The 18,664-nt window shown below is 38.8% G+C and overlaps 1 protein-coding gene across 9 annotated transcripts in view; it reads left to right on the top strand.

Annotated features, from left to right (window-relative positions):
• Positions 1 to 18,664, top strand: part of ARFGEF3 (ARFGEF family member 3) — an 88,860-nt gene that overhangs the window by 32,093 nt on the left and 38,103 nt on the right. For 4 of the 9 annotated variants that reach the window (XR_015283300.1, XR_015283299.1, XM_086877460.1 and 1 more), the window contains exons 5-13: positions 632 to 700; positions 3,341 to 3,472; positions 5,224 to 5,346; positions 6,796 to 6,838; positions 7,811 to 7,889; positions 9,748 to 9,852; positions 12,575 to 12,899; positions 14,160 to 14,272; positions 15,018 to 15,928. Coding sequence is in view for 6 of the 9 variants with exons in the window: in XM_086877460.1 (XP_086733586.1) it covers positions 632 to 700; positions 3,341 to 3,472; positions 5,224 to 5,346; positions 6,796 to 6,838; positions 7,811 to 7,889; positions 9,748 to 9,852; positions 12,575 to 12,899; positions 14,160 to 14,272; positions 15,018 to 15,928 (1,900 nt within the window). In the remaining 3 variants the exon portion in view is untranslated. The remainder of the gene's footprint in view (positions 1 to 631; positions 701 to 3,340; positions 3,473 to 5,223; positions 5,347 to 6,795; positions 6,839 to 7,810; positions 7,890 to 9,747; positions 9,853 to 12,574; positions 12,900 to 14,159; positions 14,273 to 15,017; positions 15,929 to 18,664) is intronic. The other 5 variants (XR_015283301.1, XM_086877463.1, XM_086877461.1 and 2 more) reach the window with 2 other exon arrangements.

The raw sequence follows: 18,664 nt of genomic DNA, 5'->3' as shown, positions 1-18,664 counted from the left end.
TCACATTCTCACTCCTCTTCAAAGTAAGATGTTGAATTGATCTTTTAGCATCTTATTCCTCCTGCTGAATTCAGGACAGGACAAGCCTCCCTTCATGAGCTGGGGCTTATGGATTGTTTTTTAGCTACTCATCAAGTGACTATAAAGCTACTCATAAAGTGACTTACTGGAAATATACTGTGCTGGGAAATCCTCAGGCAGTAATTAATGGCTTGTTTCACATAATTCTTATGTATCTGTGCCACTTAAGTAATAACTTGCATTGTCTGCATTTTTTCTTCCTTTTTTGTTATATTGATAGAAATGAATGGAGCGATGGATTATAAATCATTCAAAGCTTGTGGTTAAATTATGAATAGAGGTCCAAGGCCAGAGTTGATCACTGGATTGTCTTCCTTTTGGTGATCATATGTAGGAGACAGCAATAAGTAATCCATTGGGTGGTGCCTCTGGGGCCAACAGATGCAGCTTCTCAGGAGGATCTCATCTATCCCAGTAACACGCGGTGCTAAGAAGCTTCTGATGCTGTTCTCAAAATTGGAAGGAGTTGTGGTTAGAAGCACATGGATGGGAAGGAGAGTCAATAATGGCTGAAACTTATTTTTTCCCATTTCCTCTCTTTTGATACAAGGTCTTGCTCTGCATAACATATACGTCCACCTTTGAGCTGAATGGGAGTTCAGTGTTGAAGATTGCTGAGGTGAGTGCCTCTGTTATACCACACCTTGTGTCACTTAACCTTTCCCTACTACCTTCAGTGTGTCTTCCATTTGTAACCTGAAACTGAACCAGTCTATAGCACATCTACCATCTTTTGGGCTGGTTTTACCTTACGTTTGGTGTGAACAAATAGTTGCCAGTTGGGCAGGCTTGGGCTTGCATGGGAAGGCTTCGAAGTTGACTGATACTTGTATATTACAGCATTGCACATTTACTACTCTTCATATTTACTTTATTTTGCTTTTTGCAATAGAAAAATTTTGTAGAGTTCTTCATGAAACAGCACGGTGTTGATTTCTTACTGGCTGCAACTCTAATGAAGTTTACTCAAAAGAAGTGTATAAGCCATAGTGTGCCATGTTAGCACAAGTGCCTCAATGTTCCTTGTATATATCTCTTTCCTGCCACATCCAAATAAAACATTTATAATCCTTTAGATCCATTGGGTTATTATTCACTCTACTCCCTTTATTCCATTAGATTTTAGTCTGAATTAAATTGTAAAGGAGCTTTGGTTGTAGAAAAACATACTTCCAGGCATATTAAGTGAGCCTTTGTAGGCGGATGGTATTTTTAGTACAGTGGGCTGCCATGGGCTGTTTGTTTAGGTTAGAGAAGATGCACAGGAACACTTAATCCTCCTGTGCAACACACACTGCTGTGTGCAGAATGTGTTATAAAATTACATTGTTAAGGTAATATGGGCAGAGGTAGTGTCCATGAAGGAATTAAAATATTACATGTCCTACACTCCCAAGTGTCTGTAGATATTTAGAGACATGTTCCTTCTCAATTTTTGCTGTTTGGGTTGGGGGGTTTTGTGAAAAACAGAAATCCCATGTCAAAATAGCTTACTTTGGCTGGAAGTTACAGTATTTTCTGAGCTGAAGAATAAAACTGACCTTCCCTTAACCTTACTGGAAGCTGAGAAAGGAGTTGTAGGGATAACAGGGAACCACAGAAAATTACTTCCATTTTGTAAAAGAAAAGAGCTTTAAAAGGCAAGGATACAACATAAATAGTTCATCTATATAACGTATACTGGATTAAAAAAAAAGATAGTAATCGTTCTAGATTAACGCAACTTAGATTTTAGTTTCTCTTGTGCTAGGTGAGACCATAAGGTGTAGCTATTTTTGGAGGTCTTTGTAAGCCCCATCTGTAGATGCTGCAGCAGGGATGAACTGAACTGTTACTTAAAGCAAGCCAGAATTTTTAAATTTCTACAAAAACCCTCTTTATGTCAGTGTCACACACTGAAAAAAAAAAAAAAAAGATAATTTCCTCTGCTGCAGTTTTTCTCACTTTTCTCAAAGATTTCCTAACATGTGAGGCAAAAGCTGATGAATTCAGCTTAGTGCATCTCTTTGGTGTAGATGAAGAACTTGAGATTAAACAAAGTGCTTGCTGGCAAAAGCATTTAATGACTCTGAACACTTCAGCTTTCAGTCTTTAAGAGCACTACCTGGGACTGGGGGGAAATGGTCCATCAGTCATGGTCTGTGTGCTATAAACTGTAGAAATAATCAGAAGTAATATTTTCTGTTCTCTCTGTAAACAACAGGGTTGTTATTAATCAAAAGCATTCTGAAAATTGGCAGCTGTCTTTCACAGATTTGGTAGTTCACTTCTATTCTCAGAAGGACAATTTGGTTTTTAAAATGCTCTGCTTGTGTACTGATATACGTTAGGACGATATTAGTTATTTTCTTTTATGGTGAACAAGACTGATGCATGATGAGATGTGCCAGCAAAGCAAGCAAAACTCATTTCCTTCAGTGAATTGGAACAAGCAGTAACACAGAGTGCACTTGCCTCTATTTGGAGTGTTTGGGGGTACAGTTATTTTCTCCACACTTCTTGAGAAAATATTGCCTCAGGTTTTTCTAAATAGCCTAGGTCTTTCTAAGTAGAAAATCCTACCAGACACATATATGCTTCCCCAGGTTCCTACTGTCCAGACTTTAGGTAAGGCAAAGACTTTACCAGCTGGCATCACTATGCCTTTGAGTATGAATTATTAAATGTATGAGCAGTAGGAAACAGAAAATCATTTCTCAGTTCAGCATTTGGTTAACCTTCTGACTTGCTTAAAGGGAAAGGTGGCAGAGAGGAGCTTTCTGTTCCAGCGCCCATGTTATTTAACATTTCTTTCCAAGTCAGTCCCTTAGTTTTCCTAGCCTGCACTCTGTAGCAAGTAAAGCCACTGCAAGACAGGAAAGATGCTGTCTTCATGCTGCCTGAGGGAACTCCCTGAGGACTGTCTCTGACAAACAAAGCTACAGTCTGGCCATTTTGCACTGCCTTTTGTTTGCAATTAATGTGTACAAAACAATGGCAATCAAAATCTTTCTGAACCTTATCAGTTTCAAATTAAGGAAGAGTACTATAATTTGTGTCCTAAGTATTAATAGTATTGAAAATAGATTAGTAGTATTAAAAATAAATTAAATCTTGCCCTGTTCACCTTCCCATGCTTGCCTAGACACCTGCAAGAAAATTTAGTCGATGCTGTTGCTTGTTTTCATGTGTGTGTTTGTTGCTCCAGTATGCCTTCTGGAGGTTTATTTTGTGTAACTGTTGTGTTTCATTAGCTAACCCTTCTGTGTTTTGCTCTTAGTTGTGTTTTGCATGCCATAGAGCTGGAAGTCCCCGAATGCATGAAATGATCAAAATGTCCATTGCACACCTCTTTGGAGCCCTGAGCTCTCGCATTTTTACTGCTGCTTCTTCATCAGTGGCTTTTCAAAAGGTACCTTTCCCAGCCATTTAGAACACAGGCCTTCTGTAAGGTTGCAATTCAGGTGAACCCGTATTGTTTGCATATTAGCTCGCATGGGGAGGGGAGAGAAGGAGGTATCAACCATGCTCTTTCCAGAAAGTCAGCCTACCTCTAAGAATGGTATTTCATTAATTAATTCAGGTACTCTAGAAAAAAGCATGCAGCCCAAAAAGAGTGATCTCAGCAGCACTGGAATGGTTTGGCCTCTGTAAAGAGCTGTGTATGGTAAGCAGGCTTTTAGGGTTATTTTGTCCACTGGGGTTCAAGTGATAGATTAATGAGGGGCAGAATTGGTTTAGGCCAACTTACAAGAACATCTTCATCCCTGACCTACTGGCAGCTTGGTTTCATTTCAGTAGGCATTAGAAACAATCAAGAGTCTTGTTTGTGCACCTATGTCAGTACTGATCAGACTATGTAATTAGATCACTTCAATCTTTTCCTCTTAAAAACTCATCCACATTAGGGAACTATAAAAATGACTTTACATCATATAATATCCTTCTCATTCAAAAAATGTACACCAGATGCATTTGTATACTCCTTATGCATATAATTTATACTACATATTTATATTTTTAATGTAAGTATTTTTGCACAGCTAGTTCAATTTATGTTTACAGTTCTTGTTATATATCTAAACAGTGGCAGAATAAAACTGCTAAAACTGAAAAATATAAACATATGTGAACAGTCATTTACTTCTTTTTTTTTGGTTGCTTGGTTTGGATTTGGGGGATTCTTGTAGTCATTGTGAAAGATAAAGTGTAGTGTAGGACAAAGGACCAAAACTGCTTCTTCAAGAAGGCTGTATTGTACAGTTCTGTCACAAACCTGCTCGGCTCCGTCAAGACTTTTATCTGCTTTGTAGTTACTGTGCAATGTGCTTACACAGTTTATTCCAGTTACAGCAAGTCTTAGAGACCCAACATCTCCCACAAATTACCTGATGAAGGATAGAAACTGCATTTTCCAGATCCTGTCCCCAGGATGCTGGCTGTGTAACACTCTGGCAGCCATTTGTATCACATCACCTGGGACAAAAGTACATCTGGGCACAGCATATTGACAGAAAACTGCCAGCAGTTGGGCATGGAGTTAGGAACTGGATGATTCATCCGTGTTCTTCTGTTGCTACCTTGGCTCCCATGGGGTGTCTGAGCAGAGGAGCCCTCTGCTGGATTGCCAGTTACTAAAAGGCAATTGTATTATTTATGGTAAAGTGCTATTGTATTTTCTGTGTTAAGAAAGGCCTTAAAGTTTTTCAGATTTGTTAGAATATGTAATAATTATCATAGAATAAGTGGCAAATACTTGTACATCAGGAGCAACAAGCTTGAACAATTGGAGGGGATTTACATTGCAGACATAGACTTGCAGAGAGGTAGTCACAAATAAGTATCAAGAGATGATAATAAAAGCAGCATTCAATTATACAAAGTGAGACAAGTACCAAAATCGTTTGGGTTTGACAGGAGACTTCCAGTTTTGCCCTACCATTCCTGCAGCTATGAGACTGATGAATTGTAGGCTGCTTCTAGGTGCTACTTACTTGGTTTTCCAACTGAGACTGCTGAAAACTTCTAATGCATGAATAAAGCAGTAAGAAATAGTAAGGAAGGCTGACTATCTGCCTGTGAGAGACCTTGGTATCCTCCTAGAATGTGTTCCTGGTAAGTGGGAGTTGATCTCTTTGTACTGCTGTCTTGTTTTCTCATCAGGTTTGCATTGAGACATATGTATCTAGCTGTCACCAGCGGAGCATTAACACCGCTGTGCGGGCAACCCTCAGCCAAATGTTGAGTGACTTGACTTTACAGTTACGACAAAAGCAAGAAAACATGGTGAGCCTTCTGGCATCAACAAATGGTTCCATGTCCATGGCTGCGTACTGTTTTGTTCCTCTGAATGCCTTATGGCTTTTATTTGACACTTCCTCAATTAATCCTGTTTAAAAGCTTTTTTGGGCTCTGTCTATGCCTGCCTCAGAGCACTCACGTTGTCGACTCTAGCTGGCTGGTTTGGTTTTCTTTTCCTTCCATTAAACAAGAGAGACTTTGTTCTGATATCAGGCTGCCTCAGCCTTTTGTTTGATTGTTTATCTAAGGTTTATTGAAATCCTTCTGCCACAACTTTTTGTATGGCAAATATTTACATAATGAAAGCAGATTCTCAACTAAGGAAAGTGTAATTGAGGTTTTTCATCTACTTTTTTTATAGAAGATAATTTTAAGTTCATGAAATTATTTTTTTCTTTATTAGAAAAAATATATTTATTTTATTTATTTCATTATTAAAATCCATGAGAGCTGTTTGAATGACATCCCAGCACATTTTCAACTGTAAATGTTCATGTGTGAATGTGAAATTACATTGGCTTCTTACATTTGTTTGTACTGCTTTGTATAATATCATATTGTCATTTGTAAGTCAGTTTTTATTTATTAGAACATTTTAAGGACTGTAATTGTAAAGATTGTTTTCCTTACATCTGTTTTGGGTTAAGATGATCACTTCTATTTCACATTATTAGACTAGATTGCTCTTATCCTGCTGAGCAACTGCAAAAATAATTAATCTGTTTAAGTAAACTTGTCTTCTGTTGATGCTAAGTAGGTTCATTTTACTAGCCAAAGTATTTACCAAAAAAAACCCAAACAAACAAACAGAAGCATTTTGGGTCCACAAATTCAATTTTGTTAGTTCTTTTCTTAGCTGAGGAGTAGGTAAAAGCATATGAGAACTGCATTTAATTCCTGGCAGTTTGTTATTGATGCTTGAGAGAATTTGGCTTGACCCTGTTGAGCACAATAAGAGGACCCCTATACCACAGCTGAACCAAACAATGTAAGAGGTCATTTCCATTTCCTGACTGCCATTAATTCTGTTGGTAATGTAACATTAACATTGTCAATGTTCTAAACTCACTAATACTCAATTGATTTTGGTTTCTAAGTAGTTTTTGAAGTCGAAACTATGCTTTCTCCCAGTTATTTTCAATGTAATTTACATGCTAAATTATTCTTGAGTTGTTTTAGGTGTAGGAACTCCCTTAAGGACTTACAGGGCTTTCACCTAAATGAGATGCAAATTCCTTAAATCTAAACGACTGTTAAAACAGATCTTGAGGAATTTTTTTAAATGTTTTGCAAAAGGTTGACTTAAAAACCCTAGCAAAAACACAAAACAGCTAGAGGACATGAATTTAAGAAAGTTCTGCTGTTAAAGTATTGCTTCTGTAACATTCCTCTGCCCCTTGCACCAATTTCATCACCTTTGTCTTTCCTCAACAGATAGTTGAAAACCCTGACACCTTGCAGAAATTCAAGAGTCAAGGTATTTGTAATATTTTTTTAGTGACTCCTTCCAAGCCAGCTTTTTTATTCTTAACTTTCCTTTTATCACCACAGTGCTGTTTGATGAGTTGCACCCTCAGGATTTCATAACTTCTCTATAGTTTGGTGATCTCTTGGTCACCTGTGGTAAGAACTGAGACAGCCCTGTTAGTTCCTGATACTTCCAGTTGTGTCTTCATTTGGACGATGGTAACAGCATTGCACTCAACATAGCAATAAATTATTGTTTCAAGGTGCTAACTTCTGTAGTTAAGGAGTTTCAGTGGTCTGGAAATAGTTTTAGCAAGTGTCTTCCTGAAATAAAATAGATTCACAGAGTAGAATGTGGAATCTGAAAACTATTGTTACTGTATTTCAGGCCAAAGACATTGTTTATATAATGACTACTTGCCAGGTGATTATTTTATAAGAGAGTGTTTTTTTATTCCGATTGTGTCTTAACTTTCAACATCTTCTAGTAGGAAAAAGTAGTCCCTGGTTTTGACCTTCACACTGGATTTCTGTATGAGAACTTGTGTGAATGGAAGCTAAAATTTTTGAAGAGCACAAGTATTCACTTATAAGATCAGAGCTTGGTCAGACATCAGAAAATGTGTAAGAGAGAGAAACTGCAGGAAGAGATACAGAACTTGGCTGCCATGTAGAAATATTGAAGCCAGTCTTTTTTATTACTTAATTGTATACTTATTTTATTATCTGAATTTGATTTCAGCTAACCTTCTGAAATGCATGTAAGCAATTGGTGCTCTCTCCGGATTTAATACTGCTGCTTTTGCATTTTGTAGCAATCACTTTCCAATCTAGGACTTTTCCTACTGCATCTTCTCTATGAATTTTGGTAGCTCTGCTCCTTGTTTAGAAGCTCTGACCAGCTCTGAAAGCCCATGCAGTTAACTGATGTTGCAATCCAGCTGCTCATATGTAATGCCTCTGATCTTTGTCCTTTTTGGAGGTACTTCAGCTGAGTCTCTTTGTGACGATGTTGTATCTGTCCTCACTGTGCTCTGTGAGAAGCTCCAGGCTGTCATAAAGTGAGTTATTTAAGTTTATAATTTCAATTTATTACCTGGAGATTGAGAGTTTCACTGATGCATGTGATTTACTGTTGTAGTTCTGGAATTATGGAGCAAAGCTGTGCTTAAATGAAGTGTTTACTAGAGAAAGTATTGTTCATGATGCAGCAATTTAATCCTTGATTTAAATGAGGAGCTAATTTGCCTTCTTTGTGCACTGTTCAGCTTTAAAGAGTTTCCAGTAAATCTAATCTGTAGGTAACTTCCATACAGCAGCAAAATACTAATCCAAGGAGAAGTTTTCTTATCTGGCTGGAAGAACCATCATAGAGAGAATAACAATTACAAAAGCCGTGGAAAGACCTAACAGATGCTATATTCAGAATGAATAAATCTGTCCTCCTTAGGTAGCATTTATCCAGTTGAAATAATTTGTACTATCAAAGTATTCCTTCAGTTTAGGAATATCAAACACTACCTACTTGAAAATACGTGATTTTAACTTTTAAAATGTGTTTTTTATGGACAATAAGTGCATTATTTGCTGTACAATTTTCAGAAACTACCAGAGGTAAAGATAGCACAGGCATCTATGTGCAGTTCTTCTGCAGACTTTCTTCCCATGAGTGTCTCTTCTAACAGCAGGATTACAGAGAAGTGCTTTACTTAGCATTATTTAATCAGTGTCAGCATCTGGGAGAATAAAATCAAGAGTGCAGGGATGCCCCATGCATGCCCATGCAAGTGTCAACTGCAAGATGATGATCATCTGCAATAAGACACATTGTAAGAAAGGCTGTTGGGAAAGAAGGCATATGTACCTGGAATGCATGTATCTTTCCAGATAGGTGTGGACTGTTGTAAGGAAAAATCTTTCACCTTTAAAATAGATAAGAAGCCAGCAGTTTTCAGTCCTCCATAGCACAGAGTTAGAAATCTAGCTTTGAGCCTCAGGATTCAGTGTTTTCTGCTTGGCATATGAAATAGGTATTGTACTTGGATGCAAATTCATACATGTGAACAAAAGGAACTCAGGCAGTGACAGAAAAGCAGATATTTCTTACTCCTTTATTTCAATTCAGATAAATCCATTCTTTACAGCTTCCTTGACCTACAGTCATATATCAGAAAGTGCATTCCTACAGCTCTCATCTCTGACCAAAAGAGTTATTAAATCCTGGTTTTCTTAGGGGTGAAAACCAGATTATGGGTGCACTTGCCATGGAGTGCTCCTTTCATGAGGCAGACCTTAGCCTTGCTTGTCTCCTGGGTCCTGCAGTTAACATTAAGAGTAGGCACAGGCATAGGGCGTGTTAAAAGTGTGTCAGTTCTAGGTGTCCACAGGTTTTTTAATACTCTTTCTTATGAGGCTTTCTTTGAGTTTATGGTTCTGACAGAGTAACTGGCAATGCCCTGAGAGGTACCAATGTTATCATGTGACTTTCTGCTTGTAGGCATTGACTTATGGCCGTCACCAAGAAAAAAACCAACAAAAACAAGCCAGAAGAGAGTAGCCTAAACATGGTTCAAGTTGCCTGAAGAAACTATCCAATAATCCAAAATCTTGTGTTGTCTTATTTCCCTGTGTTTAAGGCTTCCTTCCCAAGATTTTAGATTGAATTTGAGTAATTATTTGGGTTTTATTCTTCCTCTTTCTTCACTTTCTTTTTTTTAATGTAGTAGATCACTGCATGTGGTCAGTACAAAATAAATGGGATGATGCAGGTGATCACGCCATTGTAATTTCATAGAAAGAAGCAAAATAAATCACTGCTGCAAATTATGTTATAATTTTCAAGTGAACTAATGCAGTTATTTTAGAAAATTAAGTAGTCTTTGTTTTAATATGATATGAATGGCATCTTTTCTTTGCCAGTGACAATCGTCAACTTCAGCTTCTTTACTTGGAGTGTATCCTCTCCATGCTAAACAGCTCCTCCCCCAGCATGCACCAGCACAAAGGATTCACTGATTTAATATGGTGAGTATGTGAAGACTAATGCAAATACTCAGCTTGCAAAAGGGCCCTGTAAAAGTCTCCAGGTGTGAGCAGAGCTTGCTGTTAACCTACTGTCAGTTCTTTCTGTGTCTCATATAAAATTGGTTAGGACTGCCTGCTCAGTTACCACATTACATCCTAGTAGTGAGTTATCACTGTAATGAGGTCTGATGGATTTAGCCAGAACAGAAAATCTCTTAATAAGTTTTCTGCAATGGTTTGGATTTGTGTGTGGCATTAATCACAGAGATGCTCTGCTTGTTGTAGGAGAGTACTGTTGAGATTCTTAATGTTCTGATACAATAATATGGGAATATAAGCAAAATTGATGTCAAATGTGTACTGGTAAACAGAAATGCTTATTATGACCTGCATTGTTATATAAGGTTTGAGGCTAAACAGTCTTAATGGTGCTTCTATTTTATCAATAAATTCTCCTTTTTAATACACTTCACCAGGAAGGCTTGATATCTTTGGTGTTCATATCTATCATTAAATTGTTAATACCATCGCCTCAAAGCACTTGAAATAATCCTTCTTTCCTTACAATTGAAATAGTAGGGTTTTTATAGCCTGTGGATAATTGAGTCATAGTAATAAAGCAAGAATGTAACTAATATGCAGTTCCTTGCAGTCTGTGCCCATCTTTTGACCTTGTCAGGTGATTGTATTAAGGAAAGATATATGTGACTGTTAATGGCAAATGTGTTTCTTGTGCTTTTACCCTGTAATTTTTGAAATTGAAGTGTTTGACTTGGGCCCAGTTCTAAGGATGGAACATGTAGAGGCACCCATAACTCCCCCTCCTGTCCCAGGGACATCAGTGGCTGCAAGACTGGGAGGTCTTCAGACTGGTAACACTTGTCAGTGTTGCCAAGAACCCGGTGCTGAGGCCTCTTGGAAGTCTAACATAAGAGCAGAACTCTCTCTCTCTCTCATGGAAGATTCACTTCAGAAGTTTCTGCCTTTGGCTTTCACATAACTCTTTGTTTATGCTTGTGTGACAGACTGTGGGGCCATCCTATACGCAAGGTCACTGAAATGATCTCATTTAAAAGAAAGCACTTCCTGTTCTGTTTCCAATTTACATACTTTTGATGATCCAGTTTATGCTGCAAATCTATAGGTGTTTGTAACTGTGCACTATGAGGGCAAGCCATCGGGGTGGGACTTCTTAATCTGCACTGCTGCCATACCAAGAAATGAACAGGCATGCTTCAGCTAGCTGCTTAATTGGAGGGAAAAAACCGCCAAAACACTAGGAAGATATGAAACAGTTTAAACTGCAAACATCATTTTGAACGTTTTGTACATACTAATAATACATTACCTGTCTGGTGAGGTTGTAATCCTAGTACTAGTAAAAAAAACTAGTAGCTGTCATTATTCTTTAAGGAGCTGTTGCCTACATGCACATAGCTTTCACTCTGATGGGCACTTTGTAGTCGGTTCCCAAAGATGAAAAAGAAGGGAGCAGACAGAGAAGAATTAGCTCTGTGTGCTGATGGTGTTCTCCATAGTTTGATGCAGAAACCATAGGACTATAGAAGCTGTAGGACTAAGATGTGTGGGGAATATATTGGTGCAACCTGTGATTATGCCTGCTTTGAGACAGGCATGCTTCTTCAGTAGTGAATTGTTATGTTTTGAGATGTACTTGATTGGAGAAATAAATGGAATAACCAGATTCAAAGTCATTATCTGATGTCCTGTTAAAAGCTGGTTTTCTTTCTGTGACTTGGTGAAGTGGAGCTGATTCAGAAATTTTGTTAAGAGAAGCGGTGAAAATTCTGGACTGCATACAACCTTGAGAAAATAAAATGTAGTTACCTATGAGGATGTATTTTATGAATTGTTACTTGTAATTAGATTCTTGGTCTAGGTGGTCACTTGGACCTCTGAGACATGGGTGAAAACCAGATTTGGGACTCATTCTCATGCAGCACTTGGCTTCTTAAATTAAGGTCTTGCAGACTGAAGTAAAGTGTCAAGTGCATGAATACAAAGCTGAAAGAGCAGCTAATGGAGCAAAGTGCTGAGCTGGCTTTGGTTCCACAGAAGAGTGATCTGCTGGTGTTGAATCACTTAACATGAGTGCTCATGCAGAAAGACAGTTGAAGGATGAATGGATGAATTTACTGTATAGTGGCATATGAATAGTATAGTGCACACTTTGAGTTATTTTAGACAGCTTTCATTTTGTTCTCAAAAGACAGCCCAGTAGAGACTCACAACTAAGGGTGCTTACTAAAATAATGCATGCGCAGTTCAGTGATGGATCATTCAGCCTTCTAGTTAACAGAGATTAGTTCTTGTTTAGTCAGTTTTTTTTAAAGCTCCCAAGGTGAACTGAAAAAGAGACACTGAGCAGTGGAAGCCTAGAATTTCTACCTCGTGATAAGCTGCAACCAGTGAAAGAGGCTGGCATGCTATCCTGCAAAGGGACAGCACTGTGCAGCAACATGAACTTGCAAAATCAGTACCATGTTTCTACAGCACACAGAGGTATTTCCATATGGACTAGCAGGCTGATGCTTGGGAGGTGAAAAAAGCCTGGCACAATTTGTTTTTGTATCTAACCACTGCTGTTTGACTGATCATTAAAACAAGAGTGTGTATCTCATTTAACCATGGGCTATTTTCAATCTGTTCTTGTAAGAGTATTTTTTTTCCAGTTACCATCTGCTGCTTTTCTCTTTCTCAGGAAGCAACTGTGTCCAGCCCTAATAGTAATCCTGGGAAATCCAATCCATGACAAAACTATCACCTCTGCCCACAGCAGCATCTGCCTTGAGGCTGATTCACCTTCCTCAGGGATCTCTGATCATGGCCGGGGTTCGGGTTGCTCTTCCACAGCACCTGCCCTTAGTGGGCCTGTTGCACGGACCATATATTATATAGCAGCAGAACTGGTTCGACTGGTGGGGTCAGTGGAATCCATGAAGCCTGTGCTACAGTCTCTGTATCATCGGATATTGCTTTACCCACCACCTCAGCATCGAGTAGAAGCCATCAAAATTATGAAAGAGGTAGGGTAATCACATGTGCAAATCCAGGCACGTAAAACAAAATGTTTATTCAACGGCAAGCGTTGTTGATATGTACATAGCAATGCATTTCAACCCTTCCCATCTAGGGTTGTTGAAATATTCCTTTCTGAGCACAACTGGTACATCAGCACCACTGTGACAAGTAGTTTGATGCAGTTGTAAGATCTGTATTTGTGTCCACAACACAAGCTACTATGGTAACTCTGTCAGGGCTCATGCTGTGATGCTGCATGGAGCAGATCCTATCACTGAATCACAACTGCTCTTTTGGGTGAGATAAAGCGTAACGATCCAGTTTGCAACTTCTTTGGCATCTTTCCCCAGACACATCCTCACATTGTGGTTTCCAGGCAATAAGATGAATATATGCTTTGATTACATGCCAGGTTTTTGAAATCCAGTTTCTCTGAGCTTTTTTGAATATATACAAGAAAGTTGACAATGGCTTAAAAAGCCATTTCAAGACCAGTCCATTCTGGCCTCTTGCCCAGTGCCTCTGAGAGCACTAGAACTGGAGCACTAGGAGACTTGTTTGAGCACCAGCTGTAATCATGGGTTTTTCCATGTTGTGGAACACAAGGAAATTTATGTAATTTGTAGGAACTGTGGTATCACCTAGAGAATTTTTCATCTAGCTTGTGCATACCTTGACTGTTCTATTTCTGAAAAACCTCCCTTAACACCACACAGCCACCCATTTGGTTCCTGTCTAAACTAGGAGTCATCCTGTCATTGTCTTTGTCTAATTTTAAACAATAGCAAGATGATAACTGAAGTTTTAGGAAAAGCTTAGTCTAATGTTGTTTTGTGCAGGACATACCTAACAGGTTAAGTCTGAAGGAATCACTTTGCCAATCATTGCATGACTCCATAATTTTGTAATTAGGTGACTGAGGAGAGGGGCTTCCTTTGGTATAAAATATAATAATAAATACTCACGTAGGCATAAAAATTGTATTGTGTGCAGTATCAGATGAAAAAAATCAGTCAAAAATGTAAAGCACTGGATAAATCACATTCTAAATGTGATTCTTGCTGAATATTCTCCTTTACTTGCTTTTCTGCCTCTAAAAGGAGGAAAGGTAGCTTTAATAAGTGGAACATCACTGTGCCATTTCCCTTTGCTGTGAGAAATTGCAGTAGTGCTACCTTGGGTTCCAGGGCTTGATAGAATTGTGACTTATTTATTGCATTTAAATTATACTTAGATAATCTTATTTCTGTTTCTTTTCCTTTCAGATACTTGGCAGTCCACAGCAGCTTTGTGATTTGGCAGGGCCCTGCTCTTCTGAGTCAGAATCCAAGAAGAGGTCTATTTCTAAAAGAAAGTCCCATCTGGATCTTCTCAAGCTGTACGCTTTGTTTCCTCCTTTAGCCTCTTCTGTCATAAACCTGTGCACACAGAACACTTAAGCAGTTCAGGAGCACATCCAGTATCAGCCAGGGTATCTGCCTGGTTAAATAAGCTCTGAAAATGGAAAAGGTGTTAAAGTTCTTGTTTGGTTTGTCATCAGTCTGGGCCTGTTTGTGAAGATGTAGATAACTGCCTTGTTGAGTTTGCCAAAATTTCCAAATATGTTGGTTTACAGCTGAAAAATGTTGGGTATGGGTCCTTAAACTCGCAGTAAAATAAATGTGTGTTTCTTTAGAGGTATATTTTCAAGATTAAGTCAGAGGAGGTCATAGAAAATTTAAACATTGTCATATTGAGCAAGAAGGGTTCTCAGTTCTTATAAAGATCATATCTTGTAGATAAGAACATTTTCAGGACACAGATGGCCTTTAAATTTAGTTCAGCTGGGGGTTGAGATTTTTATTTTTTTTTTAGTTTAAGTGTTTGTCTGTAAGAGAGAACATGCTGTGCATGCTGTTACAAATGCATGGTAACTTTCCCTTGTTGGCACTCCCTTTATAGAATGACCATGCTTGCATGGGAGACTTAGTAATTTGTTCTTACACTAATTGTCTTTCTTAGGAATAGTCTTAAAGGATAAGTTCACTTCTTTTTTTCCTGGTTATGGAAAGATGGTGTTGAATGACAGTGACGTGCTCACCATACATGTTGCATCACTTAAATAAACTCTGTGTTGATTGTAGTATCATGGATGGGATGACGGAAGCGTGCATCAAAGGTGGTATTGAAGCGTGTTATGCTTCAGTGTCCTGCGTCTTTGCCCTGCTTGGAGCATTAGATGAGCTGAGCCAAGGGAGGGGTCTTAGTGAAGAGCAGATCCAGCTGCTGCTCCAGCGCTTAGAAGAATTGAAGGATGGGACCGAGACAAGCAGGGACTCCATGGAGATCAATGATGCTGACTTCAGGTGGCAGAGACGCATCCTGTCCTCAGAAAACCCTGCCTGGGAATCAGCAAATGAGAAGAGTCCTGATATTAGCATTAGTGTTACCACAGACACTGGTCAGACTACTTTGGAAGGGGATATGGGACAAACAACTCCAGAGGATAATCCAGAAAATCAAAAAAACTCCCTGCCATCTCCAGCTGGACACGAAAGCAAAGAGATTCATTACAGAGAACCAGAGTCAGAAACCATTGACCAGCCAGATGTTGTTCAAAGAAGCCACACCATAGTCTATCCAGATATAACTAACTTTTTATCAGTTGATTGCAAGACCCGGTCCTATGGCTCCAGATACAGTGAAAGTAACTTCAGTGTAGATGACCAGGACCTTTCTAGGACTGAGTTTGATTCATGTGATCAGTATTCCATGGCAGCAGAAAAAGATTCGGGCAGGTCTGATGTCTCAGACATAGGCTCTGACAATTGTTCCCTGGCTGATGAGGAGCAGACACCACGGGATTGCCCGGGTCACAGGTCCTTACGCACTGCTGCTCTCTCTCTGAAACTGCTGAAGAGCCAAGAAGCAGACCAACACAGTGCACGGCTCTTTATCCAGTCACTTGAAGCGCTTCTTCCTAGGCTTATAGCTCTTCCCAGCATAGAAGAAGTGGATGGAGCACTGCAGAGCTTCTCTTCAACGTTCTGCTCAGGTTTGCAAGCAAATATTTACTGTCTAACCAGCATGCACACTCTTACAGCACTGTACACAAATTCCCTTGTAGGATTTCATCTTCAGAGAACATACCCAGAATGAGGAAGTTTGAGCTTTACACCATACATTGCTCCACAGGAACACACTTCATTTAGGGCAAAGCAAATTGAGTATGCAAGCACTGATTCAAAGGGAGGTACGTCCATTGATTCTTAACAGGCTCTGGATTATGCCCTGAATCAATAAAGAAATGGAATTTGCTGTAGCAAGATACCCCTTTGCAGGTTTGTGAAGCTGTGTTGAGAAGCTTGGCACATGGTGTCATTAAAGAGAGGTCAGGGTTGCCCCTTAGCATGAGAGGGGTGTGGGAAGTCCCATCACCTGTTTGTTAATGGGATATAAGTAGCTTAGTACATCACTGCGCTGTTATTTTTAATAATGCCAGCCTTACAAAGACAGTGGTTACAATTCCACAGCAGTAAGCTCTAGGAAAGATAGGAAAATAGGAGAGTTTGTCTTCACTCTTTTGTTTTTGTTAGTGCTGCTGGTCTAATATGACAGGAAATGCAAAGCTCAAAGCCCAGACTAAGTGGAAAATTAAGATCATGCCTTCTAAGAGATTAAATATCTTCAGTTCTTTCATGATTAGAACATTTGGGATCTTGACCTGTCAAACAAACAAAAAAAGTTATGCAAAGGCTAGTTTGTCCTATTGATAGGATATTTAAAATGTGTGTAAATATATATTTTTAGAAGGGTTTTACTTTCCTGACAGTGGGCAAAATGAAAATGTTTGCTTAAATATATGTCTCTGTTTCTTTAACTTACTTTACTGCAATTGCCTTTCCTATTGCTCGTCTCCTAATCATTGCTTCATTCATTTGTGCTCTCACACACATTAAATTCATACAGAGTCAGAAGGGGGACTCTTCCCATCATCATGCAGCATAGTTTAGATATGAAGATGGGTGAATAAGATGATATTCCTGATATCCTATTTAAATGCTACCCAGATAAACCCTAACTCAGGAGGATGATAAATGGTATTCTTAAGAAACACTGGCCATTTTATATCACAGAAAGGAAATACCTTGAAAGAGAGACTGATGTTAACCACTTTCCTAATTGAGGGGTTCAAGAGCACCCTTTCTGCCACAGGTATATCTTTTTTCCTGAAAAAGAGTAATCTTGAGGTTATGCTGAAAGACCAGTGTTAGACCTCTAGCTCAAACCTTTGTGCACCTGTTGCCTTGTGCATGAATGAGTATGCCACTTCTTTCGTCTGTAAAGTCTTTATAGAGTGCTATAAAGCTTTGGACCTAGGAGAATGTGGACCTAGGAGAATCTAGATTTTAAGGCTAAACATAGCTTTTCTTGGCATTCAGTATGAATAATACAGTGAGAAAAATGGAAGAATATAACTCAATTTCTGCATTAAATCCATCATTTGTGGTTAAAAAGATACCTAGTTTGGGACTTAGATTGTTGAGAGAGACCTTTCACTTATCTTAAGAAAGCAGCCCCTGTGGCTGAATCTGTACTTTAAAAATGTGCACCAGGTTTGCAGATGGATTTGGTGAAGTACTTGTAAAAGACACCATTCAGTAAGGAATCATGTAGCAAGTAGCAAGTAGTAGCAAGTCACTGTCCTAAGACAGCCTGGAAGAGGTATCCTGGAGTTTCCATGGAGATGTGGCTGTTGCAGGGTTGTGCTTTTATGCTTTTGTAAGATCTGCATGGTTCCTATTTCAGTTGGACACCTGGAATGAGACTCAGTCCAGCTGAAACAGCCCCTTAACTTGTACCTCAGATCTTAAGCAAATGTCCATCAGTCCTCCGGAGGTGAGAACTTGTGCTCCTGTGTGGGTGAGAGAGCCATGCTGGAGAGCTTCTGAAACACCAGTTTGATCTGCCTGTATAAGCAACATGAAGGTCCCTACTTTAGGAGTCCTTCATTAGCACCAGCTGCTCCAGGCACAAATTTGGTGATCATCCCTCTATCTATATTCATTGTATATACAACATTTATTCATGCATAATTTTTGAAGAATACTTTGGGAAATTTGAGAGTTTAAGATTCGAGTTGAGAAAAGATGCAGATGCAGTTCTGAGACCAGTCAGTACAGAAGCAGTGTTTTTGTGTTTCTGGGAGACCTTATTTAACTGCTTTGTTTCATTTTTTTATTTTTCTTACTCTTTGGAAGGATAATACAGTTTAGTGCTCTTTCCTACAAGCCAGGTCCTTATAGAGATAGCATTGCAAAATTAGGATGTTTTCATAGGATTGAAAGGCAATGAATGAATGGAGGTAGGAATTTAAGGCACTGCTGAGGTAAGCATGGAAAAGGTGAAGTCAGCTAAGCAGAGTTATAGTGAAATTAAAATTTGCAAATAACTTGGTTAACTCTAAAGTCAGGAGTTAGCCCATCTTCAGTTTTAATTCCCTACTTTTTAGAGGGAAGGTTTTTATGCCGGTAAGTATCATCTTCCGTTTTTGTGATCCCAACGTCTCATAAATGCAGTTATTTGTTTTCCCATATTTTAGAGGAAGTTAAGGAACATATTTTTCCCCAACACTTTTTGGTGCTCAAATACATCCCCTTAATGGAATATCCACTTTTCTGTGCACTTCTACACCTTCTTTTTTAATTCTAAACTTGTATAGGAGGTTGCACATCTAAAAAAAAACATTTTAATGCAAAATAAACTGGGCTTTTTTGTTAGGTTTTTTGTT

This window comes from Cyanistes caeruleus, chromosome 2, assembly GCF_971803275.1.
Source record: "Cyanistes caeruleus chromosome 2, bCyaCae1.hap1.1, whole genome shotgun sequence".
NCBI classification, from domain to species: Eukaryota; Metazoa; Chordata; class Aves; order Passeriformes; family Paridae; genus Cyanistes; species Cyanistes caeruleus.
This window is presented reverse-complemented; position numbering and strand designations above follow the sequence as displayed.